The sequence below is a fragment of the Kogia breviceps genome, chromosome 7 (genome assembly GCF_026419965.1).
Source record: "Kogia breviceps isolate mKogBre1 chromosome 7, mKogBre1 haplotype 1, whole genome shotgun sequence".
Lineage (NCBI taxonomy): Eukaryota > Metazoa > Chordata > Mammalia > Artiodactyla > Physeteridae > Kogia > Kogia breviceps.
Window position 1 is genome coordinate 106,535,434 of NC_081316.1, and position 25,422 is coordinate 106,560,855.

The 25,422-nt window shown below is 50.9% G+C and overlaps 1 protein-coding gene across 3 annotated transcripts in view; it reads right to left on the bottom strand.

The window, feature by feature from the left end:
- The window catches only part of DSCAML1 (DS cell adhesion molecule like 1), a 356,638-nt gene that overhangs the window by 316,159 nt on the left and 15,057 nt on the right, over window positions 1-25,422 (bottom strand). For all 3 annotated transcript variants that reach the window (XM_067039017.1, XM_059070778.2, XM_067039019.1), the window contains 2 exons: window positions 14,721-15,038; window positions 10,838-10,984 (listed from right to left, as the gene is read on the bottom strand). In XM_067039017.1, the coding sequence (XP_066895118.1) occupies window positions 10,838-10,984; window positions 14,721-15,038 (465 nt within the window). The remainder of the gene's footprint in view (window positions 1-10,837; window positions 10,985-14,720; window positions 15,039-25,422) is intronic.

The following is a 25,422-nucleotide window of genomic DNA, read 5'->3' on the forward strand; positions in this document are numbered from 1 at the left end:
TGTCTGCTGAGCACTAGGAAAAACTGAAAACCTACAGATAGAGAAAGGATCTATATGTAGAAAGGAGATCTATATAGAAAAATATAAACTATGCATAAAAAATGTTTTCTCTGTAGAGAAAAAGTACATCATTTCTATTCCTCTCATGTGAGGAAACTGAAGCTCAGAGAGGTTAAAGGACTTAACTAAGGTCACATGGCAAGGAAGGAGCAAGACGGGATTTGAGCCCAAGTATCTCTGAGGCCAGAGCCCACACCCTTTCAGCTTTGCTACACAGCTTCCCTCTACCAAAAAGGGGCTGCAGGTAGGTCCTGCTGATGTGGGGAATGGCAGGAGCAAATGAAGGCTTTATTCTAGCAGCCACAGAACCACATCCTTCTCTTCATTTAAATCCATCTCATTTACAACCGAATCCAAGGGTCAGTCACCTTCCTGGTTAAACATTCCTCCAGGTACTCAACAATCATTGTCTGAGCACCTACTATGTGCTGGCACAGCGAGGCGTGTGGCGTGATGAACACCAGCTCCCCTCCCAACACCGCCGCCATCCAGCTCTGGCCTCTGCTCTGCCAGGTCCCACATGGTTCCAGCTTTTGCGGCGAAGCCTCACTGATACGCAACAGAGTTCAAAAATCACAGGCTTGGCAGGAAGTGCCATCTATACATAGCTCTACCACTCTGTAAGCACCGTTGGCTTCTTCTGAATAAACGCTACCCTACATTAAATGCCAGAATCCAGCGAGCAATACTGCATGTTTGTAATGAGATTGAGAACTAAAGGCAAGATTGATTCTGATGTGAGCACCAGCAAAGCAAATGGGTTTTTGAAAACCCTATAATTTCCCTGCAACCCTTGACTTCACTAAACACACATTTTTCGACTACAGCACAGTTAGGTAGGCATTAAGCAAAAATGAGGTAGTCTAATGATGATTTATGTGTAGGATAACCTTCTATAAAGAATTCTGCTCTGATTTCAGGGTAACTTACAGAGGTGCCAACTTTACAAAACAATGCCGCTTGTTCTGTGTCCACTGCCACGGTGTGATCCCAGGGCAGAGTGTTCGCCTGCAATTGTCTTAAATCTCCTGAAATTCACCCAGTGGGTGCTCTGGAAATGCAGCGCCTGCCATGAACTAAATGGAAAAGCAAAACATGACACATACATACACCTCCAGAGGCACCTGTGAACACAGACATTTCTGCTTGACTGAGGAAATGCGGCTGATAGTTCTGGCAAGCAAATGCAGAGCAGCCCGCCCACCGGGAGACTGGCAGGGGTGCTGAGGAGCTGTGGGCACGCGCTCCAGGTGGGGCCTCAAGAGCTCCTGGATGCAAGCATCAAACCGGAGATCTGGTACCCACCTTCCTGGCTGTGTAAACTTGGGAGGGCGCTTCAGCTCCCCCAAGCCTTGGTTTCCCTGCCTATTAAGTGAAGTTAAGAATGTGTCACCCTCAGATGGGGTTGGAAGGGTTCCATAAGATGCTGCCTGTGAACCTGCTTTATAAACCGGAAAGCACTATATAAGTGAAAGATGACACAGGCATCATCAGGGCACAGCTGCGAGGTGGCCCAGGTCGCCTCTAAGAGCTGAAATCAAACCGCCCTGGGCTCAGATCCTGCCACACCACATGGCCTTGGGCCGGTGACCAGCTTCTCTGCCTCAGGCTCCTCTTCTGCAAAATGGAGATAATAATACCACCTAGTACGTAGCGCACTTATGAAGATGAAATGAAATGACTTGTGAAAAGCACTTACCACATAAGAACTCAATAACTGATCACTTATTTTCTTACTATTATTATCACTATGACTATCATTTCAATTTAGGCCATCTGACTTAGGAGAGAATTCCTTTGCTGCTTCTGAATGCTTCCTTGTAATCTCTAACCTGCAAAGCACGTGTTAAGGCATTAGAAGGTGGGATTTTTCTCTCTGCCCTCTGAGGAGGGAGACGAGGCTCCCTTCCCCATCAAAGCAAACAATAAGCAAATACCACCAGCAACATTAAGGGCCAGCTGCCTTTTCCTCTCTACAACTGGCTTGATGAGAGAAATAGTAACTGTCATGAGTACCTGGGACAGCCCTCATGCCGGAGTCACTAAAGTACGTTACAAAGAAAAGAGCTTGGGTTTTAGGGACAGAAGCTCTGTGTCCAAGCACAGGCTCTGCCACTGAGAAGCTGTGTGCCCTGGAGCAAATTGCTTGGCCTCCCTGAATCTCACTTCTTTACACCTAAGGATGGGGGTAGCGCGCCCCCCTCACAGGGTTGAGATGACATCCAGGTGCCTGTCACAGGGCCCTGCATACACGTATGTCTTACTACGTATTTATCTGCTCTTTTTTTGACTTTTCTTCGAAATGCACAAGCCCTTGAACCTCACTGTGTCGTCGGTTTCCTCATCTGTAAAATGCAGATAAAAAGGGAATGGGGGTTCCTGTGAGGAGCCAACGAGATCACCTAAAAGCACCTTATCAACTGCATAGTGTTATTATTATTATTATTATTTTTTTTTTTCTTTTTACGGTACGCGGGCCTCTCACTGTTGTGGCCTCTCCCATTGCGGAGCACAGGCTCCAGACGCGCAGGCTCAACGGCCATGGCTCCCGGGCCCAGCCGGTCCGCGGCATGTGGGATCTTCCCAGACCGGGGCACGAACCCATGTCCCCTGCATCGGCAGGCGGACTCTCAACCACTGCGCCACCAGGGAAGCCCCATAGTGTTATTATTGAACCAGGGTTTGAGAGTGAGCTGATGAGACCCAGGTGGTTTGTAGAGTAGATCTTTGCCGTGTTGGTACCGAACCACACCCCTTCGTTCCTTCCTCAATGTAATTCTGATCAGGTACCATGCAAGGCACAAGTGAATACAGAGATTAACAAATACTACAGTCGTTTTGTTTCTCTCCTTCTGCCCAGATATCATCATGGCCTGTATGAGTTAAAAACACCACAGCGGGCTTCCCTGGTGGCGCAGTGGTTGGGAGTCCGCCTGCCGATGCAGGGGACGCGGGTTCGTGCCCCGGTCCGGGAAGATCCCACATGCCGCGGAGCGGCTGGGCCCGTGAGCCGTGGCCGCTGAGCCTGCGCGTCCGGAGCCTGTGCTCCGCAGCGGGAGAGGCCACAACAGTGAGAGGCCCGCGTACCACAAAAAAAACCACAAAACAAACAAACAAACAAAAACACCACAGTGGTCATAGGTCTGACCCCAGCTGTTTATGGCTTTCTCAAGAACATGTCTAGGGGAAGTCATTCTCCATTCTGTGATTCCACTATCACCACTCCTCTGGGAGGTTGCGTCCCTGGCTGACCTGTGTCCTGCCTCTAGCCCCGTGCCCAGACAGGGGAGCACGGCCCGGGGTTGGACCATGGCATGAATCTGGGTGGGCAATTTCCCTGAGTTTAGTCCACTCTTTCTCCATCTGAGAATCCAAGTCTCCCCAGAGGCCTAACTTTCATCTAAAGGATTCTGTGTGAAGTAGGTTTCATTGTCCCCATTTCATAGGTGAAAAACACCGAGGCTTTGAAAGTAACTTGCTCAAGGTCACCGATTAGGACCAGCAGGCTCCATAGCCCAACTTCTTTTCTGCTACACCCCCGTACCTCCACCTCTTCTGTAAATTGTCTGCTCGCATCTGTCACCCAATTTCTTATTGTGTTGTCTTTTTCTTTTTGATTTTCAGCAGTTTATATATATATTCTGTATATTGATTTTTTATGAGACAACATAGTACAGAGCTCAGGAGTACAAATAATGGAGTCTGGATGCAAAAGTTTGAATTACAGCTCTACTGCTTAATAACTTTAGGCAATTCACTTAGCTTCTTTGTGCCTCAGTTTGTTCATCTCTAATATGGGGGAACGATTATCCCCTCAACTTCAGATTGCCATGAAGGTTAAATGGGCTACACATGTAAAATGCTTAGAACAGAGCCTGGCAACTTAGTAAGTGCTCCATGATCATTAGTCATTATTATCAGGTTGCCTCTTTTTTTTTTTTTTCTAGAACTAGATTGAACCTTTATGAATTAAATGTCCTGGCATCCTTTCCAGACTTCTCTCTCACCACTTCTACTTACCCTCCAGCCAGGTCACCCCATCCTCCCCTTTCCTGCCTGCCTTTCCCTGTGCTGTCACCTCACCCAACGTGCTATTTCTTCTCCAAGGCCCCCCTCCCTTTCCTGAGCCTTGCTGGGCTGCCGTCATCAGAAAGAATCCCAGCCTCCTGGGGATCTCTTCTTGGGAAGATACTATAACCCCTAGATAGGAGCTGCTGAAGGGGAGAAACAGGTCATAGTCGAGTTTAATTTCTCTGCAAGGCATGAGACTCTGCCTAGCACCCATTTGTTAAATTGCCTTGAGCAAATCGTTGATTTCATATTAGCACACTGACCATCCCAGCCCATTTCCTCCATGCCCCTAAGTAGTCAAGAGCCGAGATCTCCAATTTTGCATCTAAACAACAAAGTGTCACAGGAGGAACCCACAGAAGTGGTCTCTGTCAAGGTAGCTCTGAAGCGGCTCGGTGTAACAGAGACCAAGGACCACCAAGTCTAGATCTTGCAATGCCACCAATTTTCCACGTGACCTTAGGCAGTCTTCCTTCCTGCCTGCCACAGGGCATTCCGGCAGGGGGAAAGGAGACTGTCATTTCATCACCATCGTTAATCATCTTTTCTGAGCACTGGAGGGGAAAGGGTTCTGAATGAAATACAGTTCCTGCTCTTGATGATTAGACATTCTCATGGTGGGAATAACACAGATTTTAAAATATTACAGGACAAAATACGATTAGTGTCTTCAGCAAGGAACTGATAAATTTTGGAGGGAGTTCAGAAAAGGATCCCCTGGAAGGAGGTTAATCTGGGTGATTTTTAAATCCATTCTTAGCAGAAATTGGGAAAGACATCATGGGGGAAAAAAGGGGGTATTTGAACCAGACTTTAAAAGATGGGAAGGTTTTAAACAAAGAAGGAAGGACGTCCAGTAGTGTTTTAAAAAGCACCCCATAAAAAAGCACCCCATAAAAAAAGCACCCCATGAGTAGTTAAGATACTGTGCCCTGAGAATGGGCAGGAGAGGAGGGGGAAGGGGCATAAGAGGGCGTTGGTCTGGGCCTGAGTTTCTTTATCAGTAAATGAAGAGGCTGGACCACGTGACCTCCAAGGCCCTTCTAGCTCTGACAATCAGTGACTCCATTCATCTGTAGCCTACATGTATCCAACTGGTTTCCGAGCACCACCTGGGCTTTCTCTCATCTGTGCCATCCCCTGTCCAAGTTGGTGGAGACTCATGGGATCAAAGTAGCTTTAATATCAGCTGGAGCAAAATGCAATTAATACCTTGACCCTGCATTCCAAAGCAAACCAAGATCATAGTTGATTGCTTGCTGTGCTGGAATTATCATCCTTGCCCATCAGAGCTGACAACATGAACGGAATCCAAAATTCCCAGATCAGACCACCTTTGTGTCACCCACGGGGCCCAAGACAGAGCCAGTGCCCAATAAAACCTCCTTGTTAGAATGACTGCTCACTGATCTTTCAGCTGGAGAGCTGTTGACCTTCAGGAAAGCCAAAGCCTCTGGTCACAGCACTCAGAGCCAGAGGCCAGGGCAAGGGCTGGTGACATGTTTCTGTCCCAAAGCAAGTGCAGGAGACAGGGACAGGCCCTCCTCCTATGTTGGAATAGTCCGTTCCTAATAAGGAGCCTGCTCTGGAGAGGCAGCGGGGAATAGTGTAAGCTGGAGGAACCCAGCTCAAACCCAAGCCACTTATTAGCTGTGTGGTCTCGGCTAATTTGCTTAACTTCCCTGGGCCTCACTGTCCTCATTTATAAAAACTGGAAAAACAAACAAACAAAAAATTATCTTAAAGGGTTATTGTGAGGATTGGAGATAATATATGTAGAATGCCTAACAAAAAAGAGGTCTCAGTACATGATAAATATTATCATTAATCTTGTTATTATTATTACAACAGGTGCTATGAGGGCCCTGGGGATAAAGAGATGGAAAAGATGGAGTTGTACACCCTCCTGCAGCAGACAGACAGAAACAACAGCCTCTAACGTGAGACACAGTGAAATAAGTGCTCCAGGAATGGAACCAGAGGACTGATAGGTCTGCTGCAGGCTTACGTAAAACTTCATGGAAGGGGACACACGTGAACCAAGTTTAAAAGACAAAAGAGGAGTGCAGTATCAATAAGGAGAAGAGGGAATCAGTGCAGACCAGGCAGAGGAGACACAAGACCAAATGCAAAGAGGTACGAAGACCCATGAGCAATTTGGAACCCTGGGGACAGTTAGGGAGGTGGGTGACGGGTGGCGGGCTCACTGCTTTCCCATCTATGGTCCGGGAGCACTGCCCACTTTTCTGAAAGGACCCCTCTGGCCAGTTTCTCCTTGCTCCTGCTTCTCCCCTCCCCCAACACAGAGTGTCCCCAGTGCACTCCCAACCTGGCCAAGGCAGGATCACAACCCAGCAGTCAAGAACCCCATCCACTTAGACAAGGGAGCTGCTCCAGGCTTGTCTTCCACGGCACCGGCAGATACATCTGGCCTGCATCTGAGCAGTGTCCAAAACTCCCCACTGGGGTCCAGACAGCCAGTCAGGATGCTGGAGAAGAGCATGCTGGGAAATTCCCACAAGGAGCCTGCATCAATATAATCAGGTCTGGTGGAAATTAAAAGCTATTAGGAACAGGGCCGGATTTATCTTTATAGCCAATAACGTGCATTGTAATGGTGATCATGCAGATGGGAAATTAAACCACATCCTGGCTTCACTGGAGGCCTTAATTTTAATTTATGTCTATGCACAGCCCTTTGCCCTATTAACCCCCATCCCACTCGCTCTGGAGAGCCAGTTTACCTCCAGACCAGGTCTTCCGGGAGAGAAGTAAGGGGTAGGAGTCTGTCAGCTCATAGGTGAGAGACTCTGTGCTTTTACACACATATCTCTGAATAGCCCGATGGGAGGAAGTTGATCAGCTTGGGGGGCAGGCAGGAGGAGGAAGAGGGGCAGGGGCAGTAGGTGGGTCTCAGAAAGGTAGCACTTTGGGCTGTCTCTCCAGCCTCTATACCCTGCGAAAAGCACAGCCCAAAAGCGGCTCAGAGTTTCAGCGGAGGCTCCAGGAGGCTTGCCTGCGCTCCCAATGTGGGCAGCTGGGAAGGCCAACCCGTGAGCCAATACCCAACTCATGGAGCTTGCTTAGGCCCCGAGCCTCCAAGTCCTTCCAAACCCCTCAGAGAGGCAGACCATTCACAGGGGCCTGGCAGCCACCCCATCAGGCCCCTCCTCCCAGGGCACCCACCCTCCCCAAGGAGTTGTCTCCTGGGCCCTGATTGGCCCCACGTCAGCCTCCGTTCCTCCTCCTGCTCTCTCGCACCTGCCCCTGCTGGCCCCGTGGTTGGCGGAGGATCTGAGCCTAGCCCAGCAGGCCCAGAGATCAAAGTCAACACCATTCTCCCCGCTCCAGAAGCTGCCCCTGAAGAGTCAGAGGGAAGTCACTCAGGCTCCTAAGTGCTTCCTTAACCTCAAGGTTAAGGAAGGTTAACCTTCCTTCCTTGACCTCATCATTAAATCTCCCCCCACCGTAAGAAGCTGCCATCCAACATCCCAGCCAAAACACACACGCAAACACACACACGGGGCAGTATGGTATGGATAGCAGAGAATCCTATTTTTATGAAAAAAAATCAATAAACAATTTGCATTTTCCAACATTAAAGCCTGGAGCAGGTGGGCCCAAGTTCTGGCCCTTCATCTTTAGAGCCTGGAGGATGCAAAACTCCACTCCCTCGGGTTCTCATGAATTCCTCTGGGAGGGTGTTAGTTGGATTCATGTGCTTTAGAAAGTCCATCCCTGGATCTAAAAGGTAGCTGTAGAGGGATCTACAATGATTTGGGATGGGGCTTGCTGGCTGGGCAGGGGAGGAAAATTCTCCAAGGCTAAAGGAAAGGAAGAGGTTCTACAGAACCAACGCGTAACAGAGCCCTGCAGATTAGCATCCAGCCCACTTCCCTGATAATTATGTCCTTTGGGGCCACCAGCCCAGGCTTGACATCAAAGACAGCCCTGAAGCGCCAACTACAGTGAGTCTGGGGGAAGCTCACTGCCTCCACACAGGAGCCAGGTCAATCTTCGTCTCTCCTGTCTGAGCTGAGCTTCTAACTACCCCACGCCCACTGCACGCAGCCTTATCCCAATGCCTCCCATATTCTTTCAGAACTCTCCTGATCATCCATCACGCACCCACTGAACATTTGGTGAGCATTTGTCCTGGGGGTGCAAGGCGGTGCGTCAGGAGCCTAGGGATGTGTACCCTAAAACAACCCAGGTCCCACCCTTGGGAAACTCAGTCTAGTGGGGGACACGGACTCTGTTACACAGAAATACATACACCTAAACAGGAATCAGCAATACAAAGAGGAGAATGCTCTCACCACCACCCCCGCCAAGAATCATCATCACAGCTCCAGCCCGTCCTCAGTGTGTGGCAGGCAGCGCTTGAAACATTTGACATATATGAACTCGTTTCATTTTTACTTGAACCCGATGAAGTAGGCCAATCATCACCCCTATTTTATCATCACTGGGGAAACTGAGGCACCAAGGAGGTAAAAGACTTGCCCAGAGGAGTGAGTTTCAAGCCCAGGCAGTCTGATCCTAGATTCTGGGCTTGTAATCACTACACTTGACTTAGTTCTTCCCTACAAACCAGCATTGACTTTTTTGCTCTCCTGAGGCCAAGGCTCTCCTTGCCTAGAGCACACAGCCTCCCTTGTACTCAGAGTGACACTTCATAGGATACATTTGTGCAGGTCCTGGGAGGTGGTCCTGTGCGGGAGTTCAGGGCATAGGCAGAAAGAACAGACCTGGGTCCAGCCCTGCCCTCTGCGCGATAACACGTGTGACCCCGAAGTCCCTTTACTTTTTTGAGCCGCAGTTTCCTCTTCAGTAAAGTGCAAGGGGAACAATATACACGTATGGACTTTTCGTGAGGATAAAATGAGGTCGCACACGAAAGTTTCTTAGCCCAGTGCCTGGCATAGAGGAAACGCTCAAAAATGTATTATTATTTTAATGAGTATAACTCTTGGTCCATAAACTCAGGTGGATAAGAAATATCACAGGTCTTTATGGTCTTTACATCACCTTCCACGTGACTCTGTTGGAGAGACAGGACACTCAGTCCCCATCATTGTTGACGCATTCCCCAGGGACGTGCCAAGGTCCAGGGTCTCTCTGGTCCTCACCAGCCCGTTGTCCCCTCCTGCATGATCACTCTGGGTCTTGTACCTCATGTACCTCATGCATCATTTGGACACAAGAACGCCGGCCTCAGTCCCGGACCCCAGGGAGCCACGCAGCCACCCCTCTGAGGTCCAACCACTTCCTCCCGCCATACCCCCTGGGCCGCCTACAGCACCACCCTGCCTCTGGCATCCAATGGTCTCCTGTCTGTTCACCGCCCTCAGAGGCTCTCCTCCCCAGCCAGGACACCCATCCTAACCCTTCCTGTTTGTTCACAAAAGGCAGGAAGAGCAGGTGTCTTCAAGGAGCTTCTGATTCCTGTCCGACTACAAGCTCTGAGACCAGGAGATATAATGGCCCGGCCATCGGCTTGGGACTGAGAGAAGGAAAAAGTTCCAAGAGCAAAACACAAATTAATGTCTCAAAAAAAAAGTATCCTGCCACTTTGGCTGTCAAGGTGCTGAAGGTTCGTCTCCTGTAGCTCTACCTTGGAACCACTCAAGGAGATTTAAAACAGCTAGTGTCCAGGTTCTACTGCTAAAGATACTGATTGGGGGTTGGGCCCAAGCACTGGTGTTTTTCAAAGAGCTCCCCAGGGGTTCAATTGTGTAGCAGGATTAAGAATTCCAGCTTTATAGGTTTCATGCATAGAAGTCTGTCTTCTCCAACTAACCTGAAGACCTGGAGCAGCTAGAACCATTTCATATGCCCAGCAATGGGCCATCAATGCTGGGGGGGGGGGGGGCACTCAGGGAGCATCTGGTCAAGTGTCTCCATTTTACAGAAGGGAAAACCAAGGTCCTTGAGGGAGAAAGGAAGAAAAAGTGTCAGGGCTGCTGCAGTGTGCAGAGATGCAGGGAGAAATGCTGGAGTGATGGGAAAACCCCACGGTTTTGTAACTGGAGGCCTGGAGGTGTTTTGAGGATCTGAGGTCCTCTCTTGAGATTTCCAGACCTGTTTTCCTGTTGAAGGGACAACTCTGCATAGGAACCAGCAATGAGGTGCCTGCAGTCACGGCAGCTCTAACAAGGTGACCCTACAACATGGTATTAGCCTCTTTTTGCAACACCTGGCACCTCTAGCGTGAGGCCAGCTGGAATTCTGATGGAGCATCTAGGCAGCTCATGAAATAAAAGTCCCACGCACATGCTCACTCAAGTCTGGTCCTCCGAGAATCCCAGGAACACGGACCACACACCAGCCTCTTATCGCTCCTCTCCCCACTGTCTTTCACAGATAAGGTCCTTCCAGCCTTGCCTCCCATCCCTAAGGCCAAGGGCAATCAATCAGCCGGTGGCCAGGAAAGACAGTGACCCCGCTCCTTCCGGGGAGCAGGACCACCCTGTGTCCGATGGGACCTTCACACACGCCGCAGAGGCTGCCGGCACCCAAATGGAGACGCACCAAGCCGAGACCAAAGACGCTTTTTTGCCGAAGCATCACCAGAACAATAAAAAACCACTTGCCAGACCAACCTCAAGAGCTGGGTGAGCTCAACCACCAGCTCAGTACCGCTGATTTTCTGCCCCCCACCCCCCAGCATCCCTGCCTATGAGGCCCCGCGGTCCTCTCTTACCTGGGATGATGGCGACTGTGTCTTTCTCCCAGGACACAACGCTAACATATTCCTGCACTGAAGAGGGGATGAGGCACTTGAAGACGGCCACGCTTCCACGCATCGACCTTTGATCCTCCACCCGGACGGTGTAGGGTTCCCTGAAAACTGCAGACAGATTGCGGGGCGGAAAGAAGAGAGTGTCACAGGCTTGACTAGGACACGGTGGGGGGGGCCTGAGAAAGCCACCTCTCAGCACCCCAGGCCGCACTTCCTTCACCTCTTCTCCCACCTCCCACTTGCCCCGCCCGGAAGTTCCTGCCAGGGTCTTATCCCTGCCTTCTCCAGCAACCTCCTTTCCACTCCACCAGACACCCACTCTCCCGCAGAAATACCTAGCCTCCCTCTACAGGACCGTAAATCCAACTTCTAGCCTTTCCAATTTTGGTGAGTTTTAACAAACTGCATTAGATTGTAAGGGCCTGGAGGGCGGCACCTACGCCCTGCAATGGGATTGTATCCAACAAGGCCATGTGTGGTTTCTAAGCAAAAGCGCCGGAATCCCTCTAAATAAACCACACTTGATTTTCCTACATGATTCCTGGGCCCAGGGTGGTAAGAGTTTGGGGGCACCATGACCATCATTTGCCAAAAGAAAAACTGTGACACATGATCTAAAAAAAGATTTTTGTGCCACTTCAAAGTGAAAGGCAGCCTGGGAAAATGTAGTTGACATACAGAACTTTCTGCAGGGCTCGGTGCTTTATAAGAACAATGGGAGAGAATACTTGACACGGTGATGATCTCTGAAAACACCGAACCCCAGAGACATAGGCGATTTCCAAGATTCTCCACAACAAAGCATCCTTGCTGGTTTCTCCCATCTCCGGACACCGCCTACAGCCTGACCCCCAGTCTTGCCTCCAGCTTCAGCAGATCCCTTCCCCCACAGTGTGCAGTGGAGGCCTCCTGCCTCAGTCCCAGGGCTGGTTTCGGGGGCGCCGTCACCTGCAGGTGCTCTACGTTCAGGTCCCATGGGTGGGCTGGACCAATCTTAGGGGGAGGGCCGAGGGGCCTGCTTCTGCCTCTCTCTGGTCCTCCTCTGCTTGGCCTCTCCCCGGGGCCCTCTGTCTTTCCACCTCTTGTCTGCCAAGCAGAGCCCTGCTGCTTCCCGACCTTGTCCCTCAGCAGGCACCTGGGCTGTGTGCCCTCCTGCTCTCCCTGCCATGGTTGCCAGGGCGATGCTCAGGGCCCAGCAGCCCCTCCGGCTGTGCACCTGCAGTCCCTCTGGCTTCATCAGGAGCTTCTTAATTGGCTGTGTTTCCCGTCAGGCCAGCCCTGCCCATCCCTCCCCAGGTCTTTATTCTTTCCCTGCCTGTGTTGCGGCTGTGATGGGAAGAGACACAGTCGAGGTGGAGGACGGAGGCATGGAAGGAGGGAGGCACTCACAGCTCTGTGGGGCCACGGTCCACCCTTTCGTGGGCTGGACATCGCACTGCCTACAGATGCGGGGAGAGCAGAGAGGAGGCTAAGGGGAGGGAAGCAGAGGGCAGGGTGGGAAGCGCTGGGGTTTGGGTGCACACCGTGGAGACAGTCCTCGAGAGCCTGCAGAGACCTATGGTCAGGAGCACCAAACAAGCAGGCCTGGGCTTCCCTGGTGGCACAGTGGTTGAGAGTCCACCTGCCGATGCAGGGGACACGGGTTCGTGCCCCGGTCCGGGAAGATCCCACATGCCGCGGAGCGGCTGGGCCCGTGAGCCATGGCCGCTGAGCCTGCGCGTCCGGAGCCTGTGCTCCGCAACGGGAGAGGCCACAACAGTGAGAGGCCCGCGTACCACAAAACAAAACAAAACAAAAACAAAAACAAGCAGGCCCTGTGTCCTCCTCTGAGCCGCAGTGTAACCCGGGATAAGGGCTCGTGAGCCTTCTGGAGCCTCAGTTTCCTCATGTGTAAAAGGAAACAATAACAGCAGCATGGAGAAGGCCTGGCACGTGGAAAGCACTTCAGCAAGGCAGCTTGTCGTTACAGCCATGCCTCTGTGATTAACCGGCTAGATGCCCTTTGGGCAAGCGACTTAACTTTTATTTGACTTAGTCCCCTCCCTTGTAAGAAACACCAGGTAGGATTATTGTGAAAACTATATCCTAACCCAATAACAGGCAGGTATTAGGAAACAGGACATGGCTTGCTCTTAGCTCAATCCTCCAGGCTATGGAGGCCAGAACTGGGCTCCAAATCCTGGCTGCAGGGCTCCCAGTCCAGCACCTGGTGTTGTGTTAGGGGAACAGTGCTGCTCTTGAAAAGAGGGTCCACGGGGAGCCCCAGAGGCGGTACCTAAGCACGGCTCTGGGTCCTCAGAGCTCACACTCCCACAGCCCCCTCCCCCAACCAAACCAGTGGATGAAGACCAGCTCTTTAATTAAGAACTCCCACCCCACCTCACCCCTACACACACCCATTCCCAGCTACTTGGAACCTTCTAGTGTGAGAGGCTCTCCTGAGGCGGAAGGATCTTAGTTCAACAGAGCGCTATCTCACTGAACCATCACACGGAGTGATGAATGAAGTAGGTGCTGGCATCTGCTTTGCAGATGAGGAAACTGAGGCTCAGAAATGTGTGTCCTTTGCCTAAGGTAAGTGGCCAAGCTAAGATTCCAAAGCACAACACAACTCTCCTTGAGGGCCTGACTCCTTGCCAGGACAGGAAGTCAGAGATATCACAGGATCCATGGCTAGGCATCCAGGTTGGGGAGACTTCCCCCCGAACCCACTCTCCTCTGCCCAACACAATCGCCAGGAAAGATGGCACGCCCAAGCCTTGGAGCCATCGCAGTGAGCTGGCTAGAACACTATCTATCCTCTCCCACTCAAAAAGCTCTTCTAAGAAAATCATTCCCCAAACTTCCATGCTTTATTACTATTCGAGGCACTTTATAACAGATTAGGACTCACCAGCATATCATGACAACCTAGTTAAGAGTAGCTCATCTAAGCCATGCCCTCGCCTCCAGACCTAACCCAGAGCAATGAGACTTTCTAGTTTCTGTGAAGAGAACAGCTGAGAAGCCCTCACTTCCTTGCTTCCATCACCTCTTCCCAAGACCAGAATGCTTCACTGCTAAGAGTTTTCCATGATGAATTTTACCTAAATGCCGATTCTCATGAGATATCTTATATTCAAATGTCTATCAACTGTGGAATGGATAAATAAAGTGCAGTATAGTCAAATGAGACTATACAGCAATGAGAATGAATGACATATAACTTCACACAGCAGTAGGGCTAAACCCCACAAACAATAGTGAGCAAAAGATTCAAGAGAATATGTGCTGTAGGACTCCATTTGGATAAAGTACAGAAACAGGTAAACATCTATCTTGTTAGAAGTCAGAACTGTGGTTTCCCCTAAGGGTGGAGTGACTGAGAAAAGCATGAAGGGGCTTCTGAGATGCTGATATCTTCATCTGGATATTAAACTTTGTGCAAATTCATCAAGCTATATACTTACAATATGTGCAGTTCTTTTATATACTCTCTTTCAATAAAGGGTTGTTGGTTTTTTTTTTTTTTAAAGAAACTCACTGAATTTTTCCATGAACCAAGTACTAAAATGAGCACATTACTTCATATAAATGGGCCCTATCTCCTTGGACCATCACACATAGTGATGAACAAGGTAGGTGCTGGCATCAGCTTTGCAGATAAGGAAACTGAGGCTCAGAAAGGTGTGTTCTCCACCTAAGGACACACAGGAAGTGGCAGAGCTAAGATTCCAAAGAACAGCATGGTTTTCCTTGATGGGCTGCCTTGCCTTCTTCCATGTTACACACACATCCTCAAAACGACAGGCGCTGCCGCCTCCCCATTCCCGCCCTGTAGGGGAGCCCGTGCCTGGTCCTTTACCTGCTTTGACGCGGATGTTGGGACTCCGGATCTTGCCGGCAGCATTCTCCGCGGTGCAGAAGTAGTCATTGTCGTGGATAAAGCTATTGAAGGCGGAGGGGGAGAAGGGGTAGAGCTGCAGCGTCCCGTTGGCGTGGACGTGCCGGATGTGCGGCACGTCGTAGATGTCGTCCCCCGTGGCCAGGTACCATCGAAGGGCCGCACTGGGGGAGCCCGCGGCCGGGCAGGGCACCACCACCCCCACGGAGCTGGAGAAGGTCACCTGCTGCAAGGAGTCATTTACAAAGTAGAGGCTGGTGCCGACATCTTCAGGGCGGGCTGCGGGGGAGGGGAGAGGCTGGTTAGCGCCTGCTAATGATACCCTGGTAGGCCCGGGAGGCTGCAACACCCACGCTCATTCATAAAACGTTCAAGCGCCAGTCATTCAACAGCACTATTGAGCACTGACTGTACACCAGGCGCTGGCAACGGTGAGTAAGAGACAGTTCCCACCCCGCAGAAGCTCCCAGCCCAGCATAGGGACGGCAAAAGTTGAAACGTCTCGTCCTCCCTGCCAAGCCAAGGCCACGGAGAGAGGCAGCCACCACGCTGCTATGGTGAAGGGTCCCAAGCCATAATCCACGTCTCCGCACCCCAGCCGCCCATCAGCACTTTAGGAGAGACACTGAAATTGCTTAGATAATGGGTATTTATTGAGTACCTGTTATACTCAGGGAGGTTCACACCCAGTCCCTGTTCATCTGTACAACACTGAGAGAAGACGGTACTGCCTCTTTTTTTTTTTTTTTTTATCGTTCCCTTTTGGAGGCTGAGCAAGTTACGTGATTCGCCTGAGATGACACAGCTAATAAGCTACAGGATTGAAATCTGAACCCACTGCTCTAAAGAGGATCTTAGCACACTTTCTATCACACCACAGCCGAAAGGTAAAAGGTCAGAGACCGTGTTCTACGAGGAAGGGCTACACGAAGCGGGAATGCTGGCCTGGACGAGAAAAGACTGCAGAGCCTTCTTCCCCTCTGGAGGTCGATTTAGAAAATGTGTTGCCCCAGAGGATGGGATGAGGACTGGTGTCACCGTGGGTAGACCAATCCAAGCTTGGGGACTAGAGATACCCACCCCCTCAAGTCTAAAACCATCCCTGACACTGACCAACCATGGAATTCCCTTCCCCTCTCTGACCCTCTGCTCCTTCACTTGTAAAGTGGAGGGAGGATACATGAGGCTGCAAAGACCCCGTGCACCTCTGACATGTTGCCATTGCAACACTCAGTCACACGGGCGAACCATGCTCACGACTGCAGCTACCTGACAACGTCAAGGCCGCCTGACAAGGAGGACAGCTGTCTGCAACTCTCATCCCAGCCCAGGGCCTCAGTCTTGCCTGCCCTCGTGGGAAGCAGCCCTGAATGGTGGAATCAGGGCCTTCCCTCCCTACCAAGGAGCCTGCCCCCTTAAGAAGGGCCACCTCTGAACAAGTGGAAGCAAACCCAGAGGAAGAGGGGGCCTGGTCCCAGGTCTCCAGCTGGAAGCCACTCCCTCTCCACCAGGAAGATCAAGGAGCAAACAAACCACTCTGCCACTTGTTTAAAGAACGTTGCAGGGGACCCAACTTGACCTCAATTTCCACAACTTTATGGGGAGGGGAAGGGCCTGCATCCAACCATATTAATATTCTCAGCTTAACTGTGAGCCGAGCCTCCGGGGAGAAGGTACCGGGCAGCTCATTGAGGAAGGCCATTAAGCCTCATTGGTCAGAGCAATTCACATCATCTCATAAAAAGCTGTGATGAAGCCATTAGCAGCAGTGCTGGAAAACACATCCATGGACTCCTTGCTGGGGTGTCAGGGCCATCCTCTTAGCTGCAAATGCATTTGCCGTCCCTACCCGGCACTGCGTGCCCATAGCGACTGCAGGGGGCAGAGGAGGGGGTGGTGCCGGGGCACGGTGGGCAGCATAGCTTTCCCATCCACGTCCTCACGCTGCCTCTCCGGTGACAGTGTCGGTGGTGGTGGTGGAGAAGTCTGCTCTGTGGAAGAGGGGACCCCAGTGGGGACCCTTGGAAGCCTGCCCAACTCACAGGGACTAGAGGATTCCCCAAGGCCGTGAAGTCATGCCATTCTGCAAGTAAGCAAACTGAGGCTTAGGAAGTTTCTCTTCGGCTCCACACTCCCCAGGTTCCCAGGGCCCTGCTCAGCTCCTGAAAGACTTCTTTATCGACATTCAGTCAACAATGATTCGTTAAGCATCTTCTACACGCCGGGCACTGTTGTAAGCACTTTACTCGTATGACTTTTAGTGCTCCCGACAACCCTGTGAGGGAGGTATTGTTCTAATTCCAGTTTACAGATGAGGAAACGAATGCACTGAGAGATCCAAGAGACTTTCCCAAGTCCACATGACCAGTAAGTGAGGGCTCTGGGACTCAGACTCAGGCAATCTGAGCCCGGAGTCTGATTCCTTAACCCTTAGATGATTGTGACCACTGCAATAATAAAGAGGGGGCTTATACCTCCCTCAAACACCACCTGGCCTCCAACTTCCCTTTTCAGCTGGCCAAGAACAGGATTAATATATCCACATGCCTGTGCACGCACGCACACGCACACCCCCTGGGAGGGGCCCACGTCGGACTCAACATTTCAGACAATGCTTAGTCTGTGGGCGCAGGAACATGACTCTGGGGTTCTGGGTACTTCCTGAGACAACCTAGTTAATCAGACACCCTCACCATGGCAGCTTTATGGATTTTGGAAGCCAGAATCCATCAAGGAACAGAAAGAGGCATAATGTAGACATTACGCCTGACAAATGGACTTAGGAAGCTGAGAAAGATCCCTGACAGACAGGAACTCAGGAATTGTCTGATTCAAGGCGCAGGGTAAGAAAATAATTAAGGATCAGTATGAAGTAGCCCTCAGTGATGATAAGACCAGCAGCAATACTACTAGCCAGGGGATATGGGGATATATGTATAGCTGATTCACTTTGTTATAAAGCAGACACTAACACACCATTGTAAAGCAATTATACTCCAATAAAGATGTTTTAAAAAAAAAAAAAAAAAAAAAAACACGACTGCTAGCCACCATGGATTTCACTAACTACAGGCCAGGCTGGGTGCTAGACCTGTTAGAGGTGTTCTCTCACTTAATCTCATGACTCTCTAGGGGATGTTATTATTATCATCCCATTGTACAGATAAGGAAATCAAGGCTCTGCAAAGTTAACTAATTTACCCAAAGTAACCCAGAGTGAAAGTATTAGAGCTGGGCCAGAACCCAACTTTGCCTGCCTTCAGAGCCTGGGGGCGAAACTGTCCTTTTGTATGAACCACACCAAAGACAAAAGGAATCAAACCACAAAATCTGGTTTTCCAGGCTGGGCATCCCTCCCCGTCCTTTCTTCCATCCCAAACCCACCCTTAATACACATTCCTGGTCTTCTCTCCTGGCTGGAAATCCATCTCACCCTCCCTGCAGAGACAACCCTTGGGGACCAGGCTTCTCTCGGCTCCGGGCTCCTGGAAGAACTGTCAGCCACAAAAGCAACAGCCTTCCTGCTCTCTGGGCCTCCGATCCTGCCAGAGCCAAGGACACGGGGTTCTCAGCGACTACAAATGGGTAGATGTAATTGATGAATTGACTGGAATTGTCCAGTCACCTGTCAGGGCTAAAGAAACAGCGGATTTATAGCAAAAGGTGAGTAGCCTCATATTTCTCCCACCCTGGTATGTGAGCTGCTGTCTTCTGGGTCTGGGGGAGCTGGGGAGGATTAGACAAACCATTCATTTCAGCTTATAGCCCTGACAGTGCATTGCCATTACGAAACATCACCCTCGGGTGTAAAACAATAGCATTTTGCACTTACTTTGGGCTCATATTTTACCATCACAAGGCACCTGTCAGCCTGGAATGCAGAAGCCTTTAAATAAATATTAATTCAGCCTCACCCCACCTGCCAAGAGAAAGGAGTAAGCAAATCCATAAAGGGGAAACTGAGGCACTAATCCCCTGGAATCTCTGCCATGTGCTGAGATGAAGGTTGGCTTAGGGCACCAGTGAGTGGCTGCAGTAGCAATGGGTACGATCAGTCACCAGCCACGGAAGGGGGAGAAGCAGGGGTCTGGGGGCCTCACCCCCACCTCACGGAGTCTGGAGAGGCTTCAGTGGTGGCAGCTTTCCCTCCTCAGGCTCCTATTTGAAACTTTAGAGCAGTGACAAAGCCTCAGCCAGCTCTGAGGAGCACAGAAGCATGGGACAATAGTCAGAGACCTGGGACAAGTCTGACAGTGCTACCTTCCCTCCTGGGGCTCATTCCTGACCTGCTGTGTGACCTCAGGCAACCCACTTAGCTTTTCTGAGCCTCGATGTCCTCATTCACAAAAGGGGGGACCGTACCACCTTACCTGTCCCCCCGGGGCTGCTGAGCAGCTAAAACAGAATGTGAAAGTACTTGGTTCCCCATAATGAGGATGCAGGACTAGGAGGGATGGGATTGCTATTCGCATCCCAGTGATTCCCCGAGGGGACCAGGGAGGTGAAAGTTACTGCAAAGAGTGGCCAGGGCCCAGCCCCGCACCTGCAGTCCTGCACCCAAGGGTGACTCCTGCACCCTTGAATGCTCTCCTCTCCCAGGTCCTTCCTGACCCGAGGCCAGGAAAGACTTGTTCCTTCAGGAGATCTTTACCCAGCACAAGCCACATGCTCAGAAGGACCCCAGGTGTGGTGGAAAGCATCAAAGGCCAGGGAAAATGGCCCCCACCATCCAGGAGCTTGCAAAGGAGATGGGGGCCGAAGAGGGTTAACCCACCGCCCAAGGCAGAGTTCGCAGAAGGGTTTATGGCCCTTTCTCTAATTTCACTTTGGCTGTACACCTACTCCCCTGGAGGCCTAGTGGCCTGGCTGATGGTACAGAGTTCTCAAAAGAAAGGAGACTAACTGACTGAGTGCCTACTGTGTGCTACAAGGGAATTTCCTCACATAATCCTCACGCAGAGGTACAAGGTGGGCTCTGTGAGTCTCACCTTACAGGTGAGGGCAAAGAGGCTCACGGGGGGAGATTCTCCAAGATCGTACAGCCAGGAGGCCACCAGGCCAACATTCAGTCAAAGTCTGCCTGGCTCCCAAGCCAGAGTTTTTTCCAACACAAGGCTGAAGAGTTCAAAGTTTGGGGCCTTATGAGGATTTTCTTTCATTTATTCTCTGGAAGCCAGTCCAAATTTGGAAAGCAAATCTTTGGACAGGAAACTCCGACTTTCCCGACTTTTCCCTAAATCTCAGCCACCCCCCAGCTCTTTCTTCCCTCTGCAAGACAGAACCAGGCAGATTTACAGAGAGAAGGAGAGGAGGGAGAAACACTTCATAAATAAAGACAGAGAGATCAGATCAACAGCAAAGCTTCTTCTGGTCAAAGGGGAAATGGATTTTTAATAGAAAATGGAAGTTATGAGCTTGGTTGTGATGTGACAGACGCCCAGACTTAAATCCATTTAATCTTCTCCGCCGGTTAACACTGAGCACCACCCTGATGCCGTGTTTCATAAAACAGGCTCCAAATGGCTGGGAGATTAGAAGCGTAGAAATAGCACAGCAATATTTTTAAACCAGAAATCGCCCCCAGGCATTTGGGCTGCCCCAGAGTCACCCCTGAAACCTAAATATCCATCGCATCAACTTGTCCGTCTGCCCTGCGCTGTCTGGCCATCGGGATTAGTTTGGCGAAGGGAGCTCAACACCCACGCAGTCGACACCCAGGGGCCCCCCACCCCACCTGCCTGGGTTGGGACGGAGGTGTCTGGCCAACTGAGGCTTCCACCCAGGTGCACTTTGAATTATCCCCGTGTCATCATCTCCGATCGTCGTAAATGACAACCTGAGGGGACTGAAATGTTAACGCCTCACCACCTCCACAGGGAGAAATGAGTCACTTCTTCTCTTCCTTTACAATATTTAGTCTCATTCACTGGATCTTTCATGCAGGAGCATCTGCCAGTGCTGGAGTCCCTGGCACCTGCACCGCCCGAGAGATGGGCAAGAGCCTGCAAGGGGGTATCCAAGCCCTGTGCACAGGGAGCGTGGCTGGATGGTATCAGCGGGGAGGAGGAACGGGCAGGGCTCCCCTGCAGGCCTATGAGCTCCACGTCTTGGTCACCACTCTGTCCCCTGGGCCTAGCACGGCACTAGGCACTTAGCACAGTGGTTAAACGCCCAGACTCTGGTGCCAGGCTCCCCAGGTTTGGATCCTTGCTCTGTCCCTTACAAGCAGGGTAACTGCAGGCAAGATTACCTTGCCTCTCTACACCTTGGTTTCCTCATCTATAGAATGGGGGTGACTATATCTACTTCAAGGGTCGTTAGATTGGATGAGTTAATATGCATGACAGTTTCTGGTATATGTAAGTGGTAGAGGTAACCACCTAAGTATTCGTTGCTGTTGTTATAAATATTATCGTGATAGCAGGTTGGCGGGAAGTATATCCCACAACAAATACCTCTCACCAATGATGATGAGGATGATGACAACTTCAGACGGTAGTTCTCAAACATTCCTGTGCATAAGAACCACCTGGAGAGCTTGTTAAACACGCACGTCCTTAGGTACCGGATTCACTGAGTCTGTCATAGGGCCAGGGAACTCTATCTCTGAGGCAGGTGGTCCTCTGTCTACACTCAGAGTAACGCTCCATAGGAGAAAGATTTGCCGTACTGGACTTCAATCCACTCTCCCAACAACAGACCATTCTCATGGGCTTGGCTGACAGAACCTCAGAGCATTGCCATAGCTACACGGCTCCTGGGCCTCACACAGAGCTGTGGTCGTTTTAATGCAGATGTGAGGTTTCTTAGATGCATTTGCAAGGATGATTACTCCTCTGCATCTCCACACTAAGGTTTTCAGAAAGGAGATGTATCATCGGTCTTCACTCTGTTCTTATTCCATAGCTGGAAAAACGGGGTCCAGAGAGGATCAACCAGTGGGGTCTCAGGTCAACCACCATGTCCATCCAAAACTCAGGTGAGGACCAGGGAGACAGGGTCTGGCCTCTCCATCAGAAAACCCCGTTATGGTGTGTTCACACCTTGGAGGCAATCGGAGTCTAGATTCTGAAGAGGGGAAGGGCCAGTCCCCCCAGACAGCATCTGAGCATTTACAGGCAACCAGAACTGGTTGTGCATCTGGGACCAAGTCCCAGACCTTCTGTCCCCAAACCTGGCACACTTGCTTTACCTCTATCCTCACCATCATCATGGCCACCATTTCTTTTCAGCACTAATTGTGTGCCAGGCACTGTGAGGAGCCCTTTCCTTACATTATAGTGCATTTAATCCTTTTGAGCACCCTCTCATATAGCTGCTGCCCAAGACCCCATTTTACAGATAAGAAAGCAGGATCTTCAAGAGATCAAGTAATTTCCTAGGTGGCACAGCCAGGGCTAACAGAGCAGCATTTCAAACCCGGGCCTCCCTTACTCCAGCTGTGTTCCTCAATGGGAGCACTACATCTCATTCTCAGAATGTCTCCAAGATGTGATCATCCTATAAGGCGGGTTTCTGATGAAGGAGAGCCATTTGGGGAATGACAATCCTGAATTATTTGGGACTGCCCCAGGCATCAGACATTTCATCCCTAATCATCCCTCCCTGCCCTCCACTATATCCTCCTTACTCTAGTGACGAAAATCACCAAAAAGTATCCCCCCAGTTTCCAAACAGCCCTAAGGAAGCAGTACCACCCCAACGAGAAGCACTGCTCCGGTGTCCAGGTGGTCACCTCTGTCCATCAGAAACGGTTTTTTCTTTTTTCTTAAGATTCTTAGCACAAACATAGTTCCTGTAACCAGCAACCAGAAACCTCTGAGATCCAGTAAAGATCAGTCATCCTTCAACCTACAAGGCCCCTCAGCATCGGCTCCAGGAGAAGTTATGAGCAACAGCTGACAGTCAAACAGACTCTAATCTTCCAGCCCCTCCTAGACAGGGCCTGTCAAAGGAACGCCCCTCATGGCCAGCAAGGTCTTTCCTGGGAGTCGGCTCAGACAGCGCAGTTGTCCCCCAGAGACTCCTAGATTTAGACTGTTCACACTGGAGGGACTTAAGAGATTATTTTGTTCAATCTCCTCCATTTACAGATGGGGAGAGAGAGGCCTGGAGAGTCATTTGCCCCAGGTGCACAGCTGGCCAGTGTCCTGGCTGGGACCAGACCCCCGTCTCCACCGTGCTTGCAACTCTAGCCGCTCCACTTTCAGATCCCAGCAACCCAGGCTCGGAGGGCATCATGGAGAAAGGAAATGATGTCATAGGAGGGAGCATTCGAGGGACCAGGGCTGCTGGCTGCCCAGAGGAGAGGGCTCAGGTGGGCAGTTCATCTGTCTACAAGGAGCCAAAGTGTTGTCAAGTAGAAGAGGGCTTCACCTGGATTTATGTGGCCTTAAAGGTAGGAGCAGAGCCAGTGAGTAGAAGGTATAGGACCAAGAAAATGGCTGACTGTAAGGGTGAGAGCTGTAATAGTCAGAGCTGTCTGGCCAGGAATGGCCTCCTTGAAAGGAAGGAGTTTCCGGTGGCTGGAAGTGCTGGAGCAGAGGAAGGACAATGCTGGTGGGACAGTGCAGAGGGGATCAGACAGCTGATTAGGGGACGGATTTCATGTCCCTGAAGGTGCTTTGCAACCTGGGAGATTTTGACCCGTGGCTGTCACACCCCCAGAGCAGGTCCCCCACCTACCTTCTCCCCCATGGCTCTGGGAGGCCACCCTAGATACAGGGTGTCCACGACCCTGAGTCAGCTGGGTTCTCAGGGCCTGGATTCCAGTCATCGCTGTGACCTCAAACAAGGTGCCCCACGGTGGGACCCTGTGCCTACTCCCCTTCCCACAAAAAAACTGTGGAGTCCCAGCAGGGAGAACACCCTCAGGGGCGTGTCCAGAGGATTATGGACTAAACTCACATCTAAGGAGCTGGGGAGGGAGAAGAGGTAAGCTCCTCCCACTCCCCCCCCAGGCACTGGGGCCACAGGGAATCTGCCAAGTCTACCCCATGAAGACGGTTGGCAGCCTGGCTTTGTCTCATCAGCTGTTCCCCATGTTGTTGAAAAGCAAAGGCTAGGAAAATTCTCCATATGTGTGAGGCCCAGGGAGGGGGAGACAGCCACACACAGCTGTGAGACCTTCGTTGTTCCTGTATCATGAGATGGCACTAATTATACCTCACATTTCAGCAGAACATTTATAAGGCTAAAACTGATTTGCTGTGGTTTTTACATGTGTGTGTTTATATGTTGCCCTCTTCAGTTTACAAAGCATTGTCACACGCTATACCATTGTATGGCCTTCACCCTTTTTGTGCATATGCAATAGCAATCGCTCTGGGGGACAGCCAGGACAGGGGTTATTTTGCCCATTTTACAGATTGGGAAATAGAGGCACATGAACTATTAGGTAACGTGCCTGTATTAGACAGCTGAGCTTTGTTTTCTAGGTCTATGGACAATGCTTCTTCACTCACACACACACACACACACGGAGTTTAATGGAGATGCAACTTGCCTTTGAATAACTGTTCTTAATGAAGACGGTGACCTTGGAAACTGTCAGTGCAAGCAGCGTGTAGAGCAAGGGCACGGGGAAGTGGGGCAGGGGGCGGCTGAACGGACGAGGGGATAGCAGCTGGATGGCAGGGGTGGTGCCCAAGGCTAATGCTATTCATGCTGAAGCAGCACAGGACAAACAGCTGTTAAACAGGGCACACAGGCTGTTGTGCCACAGCCCCGCACCCCGCCGCTCATGGGACCCACAGGCCACAACCTGCCATGAGCAGCACCTGACCTCTGGGTCATATGCTGCTTCCCTGGGTCATATGGCTGACTGGGTTATGGAGGGAGGAGTGGTCCAGGTCACGGGCTGTCAAGGGTGTTCTCTATACATGAAACTACCTGAAAAACAGCAAAGTTCATCCTAGCAGGGAAAGACAGAAATCCATCCAGCTACAAGGTATTGGGGGGGGGGGGGGCTCACCCTGTGCAGCCCATGTACATAGGTTTATGGCATTAAATCAGGCTAGTTCTTATTGTGTCCAGTCATGGTAGAGATTTATCAACCAACCCCAGCCTTCCTTTGGTAAGCATGAGACTGGCCTTTGCCTCACCCTCAAATCCAAATCTGGAGCCAACCTGTGCCCTCACCTTTTCTACAACTGCCACCAGCTGTGGCTGGGGAAAGGGAATGTGCTGGATGCTCCCACCCCACCCCAGGGACACCCAGGTTGGCTGCATGGCCTCAGCGATCTGGCTGAGGATGGGTCCTGCAGGCTACCCAGCTGATAGGTGATAGAAGGAAGCTGTGATGTCCCCTGTCCTGGCCACCATTCAGCCTTTCTTACTGCTACAAAGTCTAAGTCAGCTGGCTTGGCCAAAACCGTGGCTCATTAGTACAACCATTCGGGACAGAAGCGGATGCTCTACTTCGGGGGCGGGGGGTGAAGCTGGGAGTAGTGCAGAAAAAAGAAGAGGTCTAAGGTTTATTTAAAACGAGTTATAATCTAGGTACTTCATATGCATTATCTCCTTTAGTCCCATTTCATAGCTGGAGAAAGTGAGGTTCAGAGAGGTCCAAGGTCACATACTAAGTGCAGAGCCAGGATGCGAAAGAAGGGTTTGCCTTGACTCAGAATATCCACTGCACCATCAAATTGCAATCTTTTTTTAT